The sequence below is a fragment of the Micropterus dolomieu genome, linkage group LG13 (assembly GCF_021292245.1).
Source record: "Micropterus dolomieu isolate WLL.071019.BEF.003 ecotype Adirondacks linkage group LG13, ASM2129224v1, whole genome shotgun sequence".
Lineage (NCBI taxonomy): Eukaryota > Metazoa > Chordata > Actinopteri > Centrarchiformes > Centrarchidae > Micropterus > Micropterus dolomieu.
In genome coordinates this window covers 25,847,594-25,862,877 of record NC_060162.1, presented here as the reverse complement: position 1 = coordinate 25,862,877, position 15,284 = coordinate 25,847,594, and the positions used below count along the sequence as shown (strand labels likewise).

The 15,284-nt window shown below is 37.7% G+C and overlaps 1 protein-coding gene across 2 annotated transcripts in view; it reads left to right on the top strand.

Annotated features, from left to right (window-relative positions):
- LOC123981413 (transcription factor 4-like) overlaps nucleotides 1-15,284 on the top strand; it is a 245,674-nt gene that overhangs the window by 97,459 nt on the left and 132,931 nt on the right. For both annotated transcript variants that reach the window (XM_046066215.1, XM_046066216.1), the window contains exon 6: nucleotides 10,768-10,826. In XM_046066215.1, the coding sequence (XP_045922171.1) occupies nucleotides 10,768-10,826 (59 nt within the window). The remainder of the gene's footprint in view (nucleotides 1-10,767; nucleotides 10,827-15,284) is intronic.

The window sequence follows — 15,284 nt, the reverse complement described above, 5'->3', positions numbered from 1 at the left end:
ACCACAGACTAGCGCCATTGGCTACAGCTAAAGGAGGAAAAGCTTTACGTGAGATTCAAAACAAACTCCGAACTTTTGACGTTGTACTGTTTTTTATGTGATGATTGAATCAGTTGTGTAACATGTCTGCAGGTTTCCTCTGGCTGGATGAGTTAAAAACACTGGACTTGTGTTCTCTGGGAGAGGAGTCTTTGTTATGTGCCAGATGGATTCTGGGCGAAGAAACAAACTATTTGGTTCAGCTTGTAGAATTTGTGAAGTAATTTTGGTTCTTTTGTGATATGTTTTTGTTCACCACTGAATCTGTCTATTTGTTGTCTCATAAACCCATGTGGGCTTGACTCAAGGGCTTATAGATTTTGTTTATTGTACACAAAAATCAACAACAACAAAAAAAACCTTCGAGCTTTTATACGTTCATAGCAGTAGCTTCTTCAGTTTGTACTCGGACCTGTCTTTTCTTTCCACAGATTTTACCATTTTGTTATTCACTCTAGAAACTATCTACACAAAATGTCCTGCAATCTCTGACTTAAAAACACTGTATTAATTTCTTTCTGAACAAAAGGACATCTAAATTCATGATGTCTTCAATAAGTTTTTCCTAAAGAAAATCTACAAGGGTGAAAAATAACATCTTTATATCATAATCATAATTTTGTTGATATACAATTTCACTCACCTACAGCCCCCGTTGACTGAAAGCAAGTTCACAATAGTTGTTCAAAAGCATTCTGGGAAATGCAGGAAATCACCAACAGAACTCATTTTTGTAGAAGTTGTATTTTACCTATCGACTGCACATCACTTTCTGGTTCAGTTATATATTAAAACTAAATGTAAAACTAAGATGAAAACGCTGGCTCATAGTGGATACTAAAACCCAATATATATTGCAGCTTTTTTATATATATAATATAATATACGTTTCAAAAGATGTTTCTGTTCAATCAAATAACCAGATGAACTGCTTGTGTCTGTTTCCAATCTATTACCTACCTTTACTTATTCAAAAACACAGATTCAATAAACAATGAGATGTTTAAACAAAACATTTAAATTCAAATTGAATTTTAGTAGGGAACTAAAATAATGTAAAGGTCATTTTGTAAGCTCTTACAAAAGCCTCCTAACTTAAAAAAAGATTTTTAAACAAAGTTTAAAAGAAGAGAAAGAATCAGAGTTGTTGTCCAATCAGCCGCCTCATCCGCTCTGATATGGCTGAAGGTGGAAGCCGACAGATGTGAGCTGGATGCTGCGTCTCTCGAGTCGCTCGTATACGTTCATCTGTTGTTTGATGTATTCACTCGCTCTGGTGCCAAGAAATCAGCGCCTGATGGGAATGAAGGACGGGGGTTGGTGGGGGGGGTTGTCTGTTAGACGACGGTTACTCATCGACCATCGTCTGTTAAATTAATGTTGATCCCAAAAAACTGTTACGCTTTACACGGGAAGACAACGGCATGAATAAATATATAGATTATTTCGAATTCAGCGCTGGCAGGATCATTTCAGAGTATCTCTTAGCGTTTGTGTATGTGTATGTGTGTGTGTGTGTGTGTGTGTGTGTGTGTGTTGGTACCTCTCAGACTTTGGAGAAACTTCTGGACCGGTGCCCGACGGTGTCATGGAAACGCTTGAATCGCTCAGAATGATTCATGTCTGCACAGTCCAACCCTCCCCCATCACACGCACACACACACACACACACACACACACACACACAGCATGCAGGAAGAGGGAGTTTAACCCTTCTTCTATCCATCTTCCTCCCCCCTCCCCACCTCCCGTTCTCTTCTCTCTTCTCTTTCTTCCCTCTCGTCATCACGCCATCCTCGTCAAATCGCGCTATTAGTCACATAGTTTATTAAAATGGACTCATTATATGGGTGTCAGAGAAGATCACGTCTTCTGAGTGTTTCCTTTCACACACTGAAAGACTCGACATGACTCTGAAAGAAAGAGTCTAGACGTCGACATGGACTCCTAGAACAACTCCATCGCGTTGCTTTTTCTCCGCTCCTTATGAGTCTGAAGGAAAACCTACAACTGGTAGATGTCAAAAGTGATGGTCACGATCAGTCAAAAGAAAGAGGAACTGACTCCTACAATCTTTTCTTCATCATTTCTAAATTAAAAAAGGAATTATTGATTATGGAGAAAGTCAATCAAACAAAATAGTCTATGTCATCGTTGACTGAACGTGTCCTCTTTATAAATCTGAAAACACGATCAAAAAATCAGCAAATAAAACCCTCTCCTGATGCCTGATCTGAACAGATGAACTACTCTGTGGCTCTCTGTGTTGAGGTTGCAGTCACCGCTGTTTACTGCTGCCGAAAAAAAATAAAAAGATAGAACAAACGCCAATAAAATGCTTATGTTGCAACAGTGTAAAGACCAAAAATAAAAATAACGGGGAACAAAAACAATAACACTACAGATCTGAGAGTCATTCTGCGCTTTGAGGAGGCAGACATGACCAGAATACAAAGTGAGGTTGGTTTGTGGCCTTCTGCTGTGTAGGCGGGTCCAACAAAATCCACTATTTATACACGTACACACACACAGTGTGGTCATGGAACGTGCTGGTAAAAAAAACACCCAAAGAAAAGGTAAAACAATAAAGATGACCTTCAAAAAAATGGTCGTTTGACATCACTCGAGGGGAAGAGATTGAGAACTGGCCTGACATGTTGATGCAACAGACAGACAGACTCCTGGTTTCTGAGGCTGGCCTTCATCCAAATGCAGAGAGACACACAGAGATTTCTGTAGCTAGTAAGTCGCCCAGACTCAAGGTGTTTCTGTGTTTGTTCCGTGTGGTTTTTGACACGTTCAGGGTTGAATGTAGGAGGAAAGACAGACAGAAAGAAAAAGTGGTCCAAACGGTCAATGTGTGTTTGTTGTTTTCATACTAAACGAGAATGAAATGTTTTCACAGGGACAGATAGGATAGTAAAGTATATTTAGGATTAGGATTAGGTTTAGGTCAGGTTTGGGATTAATGTTGAAGGGAGTTTAGTTCAAGTTTTAGAATTAGCTTCAGGTTTCAGGAGTCCAGGAGGAAGAGCTAAAACAAAGGAACATTTGCATGTGTGGTACTCAAAAACATGTAACCCCTGTTTTGAGATTTGTGATAATTATTCAGCCACTCCAGTGGCTTTGGTATGGTTTATTTATCTTTAAAAGTAGGAGTATTTTCTTAACCCATAGAGGAACACTTTGTTGTGTAATAAATTTAAAATCACAAAATTTGGAGGGACATGTACATATACTGTATTTACTATATGTCTATGTGTAAAAGGACTTCCTCACAGGGACAGAAAAAATAACCATTTTGAAAGGAAATTCCTTAAAAAATCTTCCCAAGAGATATAATTTCTCTGTTTGCTGCAGATATTGGAAAGAAAGTTTATAGTAAGGGTTAATGTTAATATAAATGTCATTCTAATATTAGAATAGGGTTCAGGTTTGAGGGGGGGAAGGCAATCCTTTCTCCAAAAATATCCTGAAATTGCCCTGAATTAATATAATCTTGGCATTTTTCATTCAAAAGGTGTATTTTGGTCCTTTGTTAACCTTCAAAAAAATGTGAAACATTTAAGATGTTACATTTCCATTGTGAAATGTCAGAAAACCATGTGCGGCCACAAGTTTTCATCACATTTCTTTTTAACACATTTGAGATGAGTTTCACGTGTGATCAACTACATGTGAAATGCTAGTTTGTGCCTAAAAAATTAATGTTTTTACAGGTGATGTCATGCATTTCACATGAAAATCACATGTGACCATATGGGATTTTTTTTTAACTCACATGTAAGGAATGATTTCAAACCAGTCTTGACTTTAGACCCTTAACTTATTAATATTAATATAATTAATAATAAACGAGTAAATGGTTTTGATTTTGTTTATGATTTGTTTGTTAATACCTGCAAAAAGTGTTCAAATATGAACATTAATATGGTGTGGGCACCATTCTTGTAGCATCTTATCTCAGAAAGGTCAATGTCTCGTTTACTGACAGTTTAGTTTAAATCTATTTTTTGCTCAAGATTATTTGAATGTCAGGATTTAAGACTGGATTAATAAGAATAACTTTGTTCATGGGCCTCTTAAAAAGTAGTCTGATAATAGCTAATAGTCTAGCAGAGCATCCTGGTTCCTGTTAGCGCTCAGCTTGTAATGGAGCTTATTTGTGTTCCCTCTCTGTCTCTCGGCATTGTGGATTAGCAGGGATTTGGTCCTCCTGGCTCACCGACTTCTCTATGGGCTTTGTACATTAGAGTGGGCTGACCTCCCCTCCTCCAACTTTTGTACCTCTGCTGCCAGCACACTCTAAAGAGTGGCGGTTTGTCTGGGGGTCCTCCTCACAGCCAGTGAGCCTGTTTATTTTTGTCGTCCAAGACAATGCAGAGGTTGGCGGGAGAAGAGCTGCAGTAAGAAAACCTTCTTGTAAGGTGTTTCTTGAGGTCTGAGATTTTGTCCCACTAAGAGTCCAGAATGATAATATTAAATGGAGGAAATAGTGAAAACACAAATGTTTGGTATTTTTACTTGGAAAAACTACCTCAGGAGTGAGTAGATTTTTGATATTGTTTACCAGAACAATAATCATTTCCATGGTGTACATTTTAAATCCATTCGCATGTTGTTCTACCCAGAACAAACTCACATCTTTGCATCTTTTTAATAATGTTAAATGCAATCGCCTCATCTAAAATTTTTCTTTGTGTTCAATCTAAGTACACCTTCAGCCCCCAGAAATTGTTGAACAAACAACATGTCACGCAACAAAGAGACTGGCAGTTGCAAAGGTGTTTTTCTACTTGCCTTCCAAGGTTGAAGAACCCCTGTTTTGTTATGGTTTGAGAAGCCTTCATGGTGGCGGTTTTCCAAGAACTCCTGATCCGTGATTTGTGTTACCAAATATTCCTGGAAGCACCATTATGGTTTGAGACAGTAGGGTTAAAGTAGGGTTTTCTAAGAACGTTCTGATTCAGAGTCCCTGCTTATATGTTTGAGTTTTTATAAACCCTGAGTTTGTGGAAGTATTGTCAGACTGAAAACAGGTTTGTCAATGAGTCTTCTGAGGTTCCATATAGGCAAATATCTCTTTACATCTTGGAGGATGGGAGACACACAACCAAGTTCCTCAACAATCCGCAAAGGACTGGGGAACATTTAGTTGTATTAAGGTTTAGAGATAAATCCGGGTTCAGGAGACAATTCCAAATATTTTTAGCTCTAGGAATGAAGAACCCCTTATTTTCAATGTTCCTGAATGCATTTTTGTTTTTGTAGTGAAAAAGTGGGTTTCCCTTTAAGAGGAGACTCTAGAAGATACCGATGTTTCAAATTGTTGAAATAAGGTCCTAGGGGTACTGTCAGATGAAATGACCCGTTTTAAAAAGGGGCTTTGTTAAAGAGCCTTCTCGGCTTGACAGGTTCCTTGAAGTGCTTTCACATTTTGTAACCCTTTCCCGGAAATTAGGTTCTCCAGAAACTGATGAAACCAAAGAGGTTCACTGAAGAGCTTTTATTTTGGACAGTAGGGAGGTAGACAGGGAAACAGAGTAGGGGCAAGAAGAGGTTCCGCTGGGATTCGAACCAAAGCAGTCTGACAGCATCAGAGAACATTGTGTATAAAACAGACAGAGGTATAAAAGCAGCACTGATGTGGTTTGTCAGCTGGACTGCTAAATGTATTCCATAATTGTAAATTTTATTAGATTTTACCGGATGAACTCTGCTGCTACTGAGGATTTTCATTGTGTATGTGTGTAGTGGTTTTGTGCTTTAAAGGGGTGAAAATGTTGGGCAAAGATTATAATACAGTGGTTTATCTGATACAAATTTAATTATTCAGACATTTGATTTGTGTTGTAACGTCTTTTTTTATTGAATAAACAATTTTTTTTAGCAAACCACACAGTCCATTACTTTTTATCAAGTACTTACACTCCAGCTGTGTTTGTGCACGTGTGTGTCGATTCATGGTGTACCATGACAGGGTGTGTGATCTTGTGGCTGACCCTTCCCATCCTGCGTTGCTCCGTCTCTGCCTGGCTTTTTTCTAATTAAAATACCAGGGATTTTTGTTTGTGTGTGTAATACGAGAGCTCGGCCTGCAGAAGTGGCGGTGTTGGAAAGGTCACATGTTCAGACAAAAGTAAAGGTCTGGGGTTGTACCGCTGTTAGATCCTGAGATCAAAATCCATGTTGCAGTAATTGTAGAAGCTTCTGTATCTGGGTCTTTGTTAGCTTAATTGATACATTTCACCTATTTGTAGTATTTAGTCACATTGTTTTTTTTTTTTCATGTTTTTAATTTTTATTGAACAAATTCCTATAATTCATTTACACAAGCATTGTATGTTCTGAGGCATTTTAAAAACTCTCTTCGTTGCTCATTTAGGTAGAAATTTAAGTAGCGATCGTTTATAATAATCATTCCACGAGAAATTGATAACAGTGGGAAGAGACTATTGATACAGTATACAAGTACCAGCTACCCATATCACAACACAACAAAATGTAACTACACACAACAGTTTTATTGAAAATAGTAAAAAATCAGGAGGCAAACACAGATCCATACAATCTTTGCGGGTGATGATTATCAATCATCTACAAATAAAATACACTGCCTTCTCATTCCAAGTTCTTTTTTTTTATTGTATTGTCTTCCTCAGGTATAGGTCGGGGTGTGAGCACACATTGTCAGTGAAGTAGGTTAATAATTGGTTATAAATGTGAGGATTATATACCCAAATATTGAGTTAAACATAAAACAGTAAAATATTGACAGATGGCAAAATATCAATGTTGCCTCTTCTTCTCATCTTTTGGATTTTGTGGTATGTTTGGGAGAGTGGAGATGTTTTAAAAAAAAACTAATGCTAGTTTTTTGGATTGATATTGAATATAATAGTTTTTCTAACATTTTTTCAACATCTCAATTGTACAATGTTTAAAAGATGTTTGGATTTGTTTCATGTTGTGATATTTGCAGAGGTGTATGCGATGTTGAAGCTAAATGGATCTGTGTGTGTGTGTGTGTGTGTGCAGTCCTGTGTATGGATATATTTCGGTACCATGCAAAAATACTTTTGCATGTGTGTGTCTGTGCGTGTATATGGGGCTAGATATACAGTATGTAGGCCTAAATTGTGTGTGTGTCTGTGTGCATCTGTATCAGTGATTTCCAGTACTTTGTCTGTGCGTTGTGGTGTGTGTGTGGGAGTCTTTGTATATGTGCCAAACCAGTCCAGCTGGCATCAGCTAGCTGAAGCCGAGGCCGCTGTATCGGTCACACACAAAAGCACACACACACACACACACTCGGGCACATACACACATAGTCGACCACATTCTGTACGCCTGTAATTATCAACCTCTTCTGCATCGACTACCATGTTGGCGTGTATTCAGCGCTGGTCTATACAAGCCTGATTCAAACCCTTCACCACGTACACGCTTCATTTTGCTCCACACACGCTCGCTATAAAACCCCTCCATTTCATCTTGTACGGCTGTGCGACCGCAGAATGTAATTACACACTAACCGTGGTTTGATATTTAGACTGGCTGAAGATTTAAGGTTTTATCCGAAAAGAAGGTCTGTGTGGTAAAAATAGGCTCGAAGTGGTCCCGCAGCTCGGAGGAGAGGAAAGCCTGTTCAGAAGCTGGAGAGGAAATTAGCTTTGTTGTCTACACAGCGCGGCGGTCGGTGCATTTTCGAAATTCATCAGACACCTTTTTCACAGCCAGACACGCTCGGTTTGTGTCTTACAGTGAAATGATGGTGGGTTACCTGCCAAAGAGGCTTCACCTTCATGCCATGTACTGATCAATCCTTGGACGGCATTGTAATAGCTCTGATGTCTCATTACAATCAAACACATGTTTAAACACCTTTGGCCAAAGATGCTCTGAGAAGACAGTTGCTTTTACTCACATGTGTCAGATGTAGGTTAAGGCTTAAGGCACATGCACATTGTAAAGGAGGGAACCCCAACAAGAGGAAAAGCTCATACAAAAATATAGTTCACATTCTGTATATATATAAAATCAAAGACAACACTTCAGCATCTTTAGTTCTTATACCACAAAATCAACAATAACAAAGAACTAAGGGAGAAAACTAGAAAAATATGCTCTAATTTGGTGTAGTGAGTGATTTGAAACGGTTGATAGAGCATTGATAATGGTGGCTCAAGCAGATTTTTGCCTTACAGTGGTGATCGTGTTATGCACTGTTTGGAGGGTCTGAGCAGAGAGTTTAACTAACCCCCCAAAAAATCCAAAGTCACAGTTTTTAAAAACTGACACTTTCTGTTTTGTAGTGACACTGGAAAAAATGTGCCATTCACAACAAATGCTGCAGATGCTCAAACCTAAACCAAAAGCTAAAATGCGCAACCTCTGCAGTTGTAGGATGAATGCTAAAACTACAGCTGAAACTCCAACAAGTACAATGTACCTTTACAGCAATTTTATACTGTTTACTGCCTAACCCTAACCCTTTTACATGATCAATGTAGTAACATACCATCATTTGTCAGGCATTAACTTTGTATTATCCTAAAATGTGAAACGCTTTCTGGTTATTATATCCAGAAAAAATACACTGCAACCATGTATATCGACATCGTAGTATAAAATTACGAAAAATTATTTTATCCACACAGTACTCCTGCAGAGTACTATGACCACCAGAAAGATTTTGTTTATGACCAGATTTTAACTAATGTATTTGAGGTGGTTGTTTGGTGGTTGCTATGCTCTTTAATCGCTGGCTTCTAGGTGGTTGGGGTGGTTGCTAATGGGCAACTATGGTGTTCAAAGCAATTACGGGGTTCTTAAAGGGTTACTAGATCTTTACTATAGTGTTTGATTGCTTGCTAGGGCATTGGTAGTGTCTTGCTAGGTGTATTTGCTATAGCGATATTAGGTGGTGGCTTGGTGGTTTCTAGACTCAAGTCTTATTTTAGGGTCCATTTGATGGATGGGAAATGTAAAACGTAAGTGATGATGCCAAATGATGATGATGATTAAGTCAAATCATGATGGTCCTTCAGTAGTGTTTGTTGCCTAGCTTGCAAGTGCACTAGTGAGTCTCCATGGACCAACAAACGTCCAGTGGGAGAAAGGGAGGAAATGGCAGAACAAAAACATAAATGGCAAACCTTCAGAGGGTTTGTGGGGTGGGGTGAGAGATGTTCTGACTTAAAACATTACAAACTGGAAAGTTTTATACCATGAACAGTAATCTGAGACAGATTAGATGTTTTCTTGGTTTCTAGATGTCTCTAAATGACACCTGAAAACTGTATACATTGTCTCATGTTTAGTTTGCTTTGTCTGTACATGCAAAGAAACTAAATCTACACCTAAAAGAAGGTGGGGAGTGAAAGTGTTGTTTCTATTTCCATAGCTGCATCTAGTGGCATGAAGAGGTTTGCTTTTTCTCTATATAGATCTATGCATTGCAGGCCTAGCAGATGTCTGTTTTGTTGTGCTGTGAGAGCAGTGAGCAGAAAACACACAGAACAGACACACTGTGAAGACTCTGATCATGAATACTGGCTTTGGCTGTTTTCTACTGAAAACCTTTTACTGTGTTTCCTAAACACAGTGTAACTAAAGGATCCTTTAAATGAACGAAAGAAAGATTGAAATACAGTAGACCTATAGAGGTGGTGATGGGACAGTGGATAAGACACGTGCCTTTGGTGTGAGAGACCCAGGTTCGATTTTCACTGCAATACATCCACCAACGTGTCCCTGAGCAAGACACTCAGTGTAACCTCTGACATATATAGCAATTGTAAGTGGCTTTGGATAAAAGCTTCAGCTAAATGAGTGAATGATGTTGGGAAATTTGTCCCTGTTGGGTAAACAAATCCTTCAAAATTCATGCAATGTTTTATTTAATATTACATCTATTATTTTAGCAGGAGAGGTCAACGTGTTCTCATTGATTAGATTAGTCAGTTGATTAATTAATTGATCAAGTTACCAGTTTTACCAGTTTATTTTACCTTGTTATCAGAAAAAAAGTTTACCATTGGTAAGAATTATGGGATTTTAGGGCAACTTTCAAAGAAAGTTTTACAAATTAGTGATTGAATGAATGAATGAACCATTATCAACAGTGGTTGAAACTTAATTTAAAGTAGTCAGGATGGTTAATAAATAAATGAATAATAATTTAACTGAATAAATAAATAAATGGAAGGATGAATTGATGGATGGATGAAGTGACTGACAATATAATAAATTATCATAATTTATCACTTTGTCTAGTTCATTCCCGCCATTCATTAAAAAAGTTGTTTTGTATGTTGGAAAGAATTCAATTTTTAATGAATGATTGAATTATTACTCATGCTGCTGATTTTTATGTAGGCCCATTCTTGCTTCACAATTGGTAAACTGAAATTTAAGTAATCCATTCTGATAATGAAAATGAATGAATGGCTAATTATATTGTCTTGTTTTATGCAGTTAGTTGTTCCCTCTTTATGATTGAACTAATAAACATTCTAACACCCCATGAAACCTGTCTAGTTTAGGTCTGCTAATGCTAACTTTGTTTGAAACCCCATTGGCTTCACACATACAAGTATTAAATAAGTGGATGAATTATTTTCCCCTCCAGTGAATGTATTTACAGTAAAGATATGGAATATATGTCTTTCTGAGATGATTCCCTTATCTAACTGCCCCCTCTCTTTTCTTTTCGTCTTCCTGCAGGTAAAACAGAGAGGAGTTCGTACTCGTATGGCAGAGAGTCCAACCCACACTGCCACCAGGTCAGTCCCACTGTGAATTTCTTTTATAAAAGCAGAGAGGTTGTGTTGTTCTGCTTTAGTTCTTTTTGTGTCAAAGCAGTATAGACACTGAGGTAGACAGAGGAGAGCAAACTGTCTGTAGCGATTTAATCTGGGGTCAGTGGATGTTCAGTCTCAGGGATGAGGGATTCGCACCGGACTAAGTAGGAAACAGGTTGAAGTCACTAAGCACACAGCCTGCTGAACTAGAGGAATGCTGACATCCTGCATTCTTTAACCTAAAACTCCCTGCTGATTTTGTTTAACATTTATAGAGTAGAATTAAAATTTAGCAAGTTGTAAATTGCATCTTAATCTACTTTTAGCTACAAAGCCACAAAGAGTAGCTTACTTTCAGCAGGCACATAGCAAAATGATCATCCCACTGGAGTCATGATGTGATGGTGGTGATGATGGTTGAAAAATTCAGCCCTATGTTTGTGTCCACCAACTGCACAAAAATATCTGGTTTTAAGTTTGCGGGGTGAAAATTTAAAAGCCCAATAAAGCTGCAGAGTTGGTGACAATCCTTTGTGGGTATGTCACAAGAAATCCCATCCATTTCATTTGTCATTTTATCCTTTGTTAATATAAATGGGGTGCTTCATGCATTAAAGTAGTCTTTGACTTGGTTGCAAATATTGTTGCCTGCAACTTTTCTGGTGTCTTGAAATAATGCAGGCAGCAGCACCGACAGTTGATTAGCTTGTGGTTTTATCTAGCATCATCAGTTATTTAAAGTTCACATTATAAAAACTGTAGAGCACTCTCAGCTTCTTATGTGTCAATCATCCTCACGAATGATAAAAACAACAGCTGTTACATGTTTTTCATATTTTTATATTTTCCGGGGAGATGCCTAACTTCATTGTATATCCCCAACTTCATAGAACATATTTTTATTCATTTCAACTGTAAGTATTATTGTTTTAAAATGAATAGTTATCGTTGGCTGTGGTGCCAGGTGTTGTGAGGACTTTGGTAATGACTGGGTTTTGAATCTGCACTGTAATCTTCCCGCTCAGTTCTCATGGACCATATGCATTCATGAGAAGATGCATGTTGATAATTAAGAACATTTACAGATGTTGGCGTTTGATTCTGCCGGTGGGATATTAAACAGAGAGAAGCTTGACGTGTTCGCTGTAATGTGATGACCACCGTCGGGTTTTTGGAATTAAAGAATAACATACGTTCCATTTGAGCGCAGGCTGTTGGACAGATTGACAGACTGATGCTATAGATTTAGTTTCCTTTTAGTCTTGAACATCTATAAATTAAAGCTTATCAAAGAAGTGAATTTTCGTGCTTAGGAAAATCAAAGTTGGGCTAAAAGATGTTACAGATTATGATAAATATGTGAACGCTTTTCCTTTTTCAGAACAAGATGTGGTTGTTAGATCAGGAGAGTTGGATTAGATTGCTCAGTAATTCAGAAACACAGATGTTTCTGTACAATGCTTTATAGTTACAGCAGAACTTTTTAAACACAAGAAAACTTTTGTTGTTACATGTATACACTACTATATAATACTTTGAATAATGTGTGTGAATACAGTGAAAAAAAATACAGTTATTTTTTTATGTATATAATTTATATTTTATATATAATCAAGATTTATTCCAAGGTGAGATGTCAATCTTTTGAAAAGTAACCTTGGAATCAATTGAAATGGATACATCCACACAGTATATTTGTTATCAGGCCCCTCCTCATTAAAGGTGGAATTGTACTGAAATGACTCTGTAGTTAGTCTTTAGTGGAACATTTATCTCTATAAACTGCAAAAGAATTCAGAATCTGTAGGCGAGGGACACGATTTTAGTTTCCGTTTGTAGTCCGAGTATTATTGACCAGTCACGTTTAAGCAGGTTATGGTTGCATGCAGGTAAGCAGTCTGTGTGGAGATCAGTAACAGATTGGTTGAAATGCAATGAGAAAATGTCTCAGAACCTCAGAATTGGCTAAAGTCTGATGACTATTTAGCTTTTTATCAATGATGTTTATCAGCGTTCAAATTAATATCATCGAAAGCATCTCAGTTCCGAGATTGCTAATTGGACTGTAAACAATGACCAAAGCATGAAGAGGCAGAAGTCTGCTGCTAAATCATCATGACACATCATGGGTTCCAAGATTGGTGGAACACCAACGCCAGGTAGCACAGGTCCTTCTATGACATCCACATTTACATATCCAAAGCGACTTACAATTGCTATATATGTCAGAGGTCGCACATCTCTGGAGCAGCTAGGGTACAAGTGTCTTGCTCAGGGACACAAAGGTGTCATACAGTGGATTCGAACCCGGGTCTCTCACACCAAAGGCATGCATCTTCTCCACTGCACTATCACTACCCCTCTGTCAGCCTCTGTCTATCAACTCTCAAGTGATAGATGCTTTGTGACACTCTTAAAGAACCTTTTTTGGCTCAGGACCCTATTTTAGGTCCCAGCCATTAAAATAATGCGTCTGTTATTGTTAATTATGCTATTGGATATTATTTTAATGACAATGATTAATGAAGAGGTACAAAAGCATATTTTAGTCTTTCCCACTTGAGTCCTGACACTGATGTTGATTTGAACTCACAATGTCTAATGAGATGGTTGTGTCTGCACTCTAATGTCATCAACGTCGTCTCATCTGTCACACCCAGTCGGGGCTGTGATTTTATGCAAACACTAAATCTTTACACATGTATGTGTTTGCAAAGGGGAACATAAGTGTTAAAGCTTAGAGTGTTACCTTTGGGTAATCCCTTCCTGCTCAATCACGTCGCATTGGAATGGGTCGATCACTCAGTCAAACTTTTTTCTGATTTCCTAGCATTCCATACATGTCCAAACCCCCAGCCGCTCAGAAGGCAACCTCTGTTGCTAATTCACAGAATTACAGGCATACAACAAGACAAGAGTATAAGAGTTCAAGGGTCTGTGTTTCAGCCAATCAGGATCCACTAGATTTTATGTTAGAATATAACATCATAGACACTTTGTGTTTTGGAGCTGGTCACCAGTGATTAGGGACTCAGAGGTTCTGTCTAATAACAAGAGCAGTGGTTGCCAACTGGGGTGATCAAACTAAACAAAATGATTGACGGTAGTCCAAATCTGGTTGCCTGGGGTAACCGTTACTGTTGAGCCCTGTGAATGCGGAGAAGACAGATAGTAGAGTGAAGGAAAGTAAAGAAAGGCAAAAAAATATCCCAGTGTGGTGTTTTGAAGGACTCGTAGTAGTTTTGAGACTTCAGGGAGAAAAAGACCTTCCTGCCTTTTGGTTTTGATCTTTTCCTTTCTGTTACGAGGACAGGATTTGGCCCTGGTAACGTTGTGAACAAAGACACACACACAAAGAGAGAGAGGGAACATGCCGGTCAAATCTGCCTATTGCCAAGTGTGTCAGTTGAACTGGAATAGTTTTCATACAGGCATCTTTCCGCTGGTGGAATTCAAAATAGCTGCTGGTCGAGTGGGAATCCATTTAAATTAACTTCTTCATTTGTTTCATATTTGCAATAAATTGGTAACATGTCATATGGTAATTTGTTTATTTTCCAATTTTTATATTAATTTGGTAATCTGATAATCATGTATCATGTAATCATGTATTCAACCTTTCATTAATTCAAATACTCCTGAGTTTGTCCATTTCTTTCATGTAGTACTTTACTTAAGATTTATCTGTTTGTTTTTGATTCATTCGTTCATTTTTTTTTTTTTTGGTCATTTGTACATTCAGTCATCAATTAAACATACAGTCATTCTTTTGTTTATTAATTTGGCTGCTCATCTATTCACTGGTTATTCATTCATTCAGTCATTCAGTAGGTGATTTGTTGGTGTATGCATCCATCCATCCATCCATTGGTCCATCTGACCATTTATTTATTTATTCATTCATTCACTATTCGTTAGATTCCTTTTTTATCCATTTAATATGTTCAACCATCCATTTATTGGCCAAGCCGATCTGTCATTGATCCACTCTTTTCATTTATGAATTAATTTACCCATATATCATTTTGTTAATATTTTCACTTACTGTGTTGAGTCATTGAGTGCATGTGTTCACTCATTCATTTTCTCACTCATGCTCCCATTCATTAATTTGGTGGTTTATTCATTCATTTAGTATTGTATTAACTCATATCTATTAGGTGTTTTGTTCATTTATTTGTTTTTACAATGTTCAGCCATTCATCCATTGGCCCAGCTGATCACTCGCTCATACATTCATTCAGTCAGAAGGTGGTTCATTCATCCAGCCAACCATTCATTCAATTATTCATTCATTCATCCATGTTAGGTGGTTTGTTCATTTATTCACTTTACAAAGTTCAGCCTACCATATATCCTTAACACTAATTCATTCATTCATTCATCTGTTCTTTCATCGGTCTATGTTTTGCCTTTGTCCATTTGTACACACTGACAAAT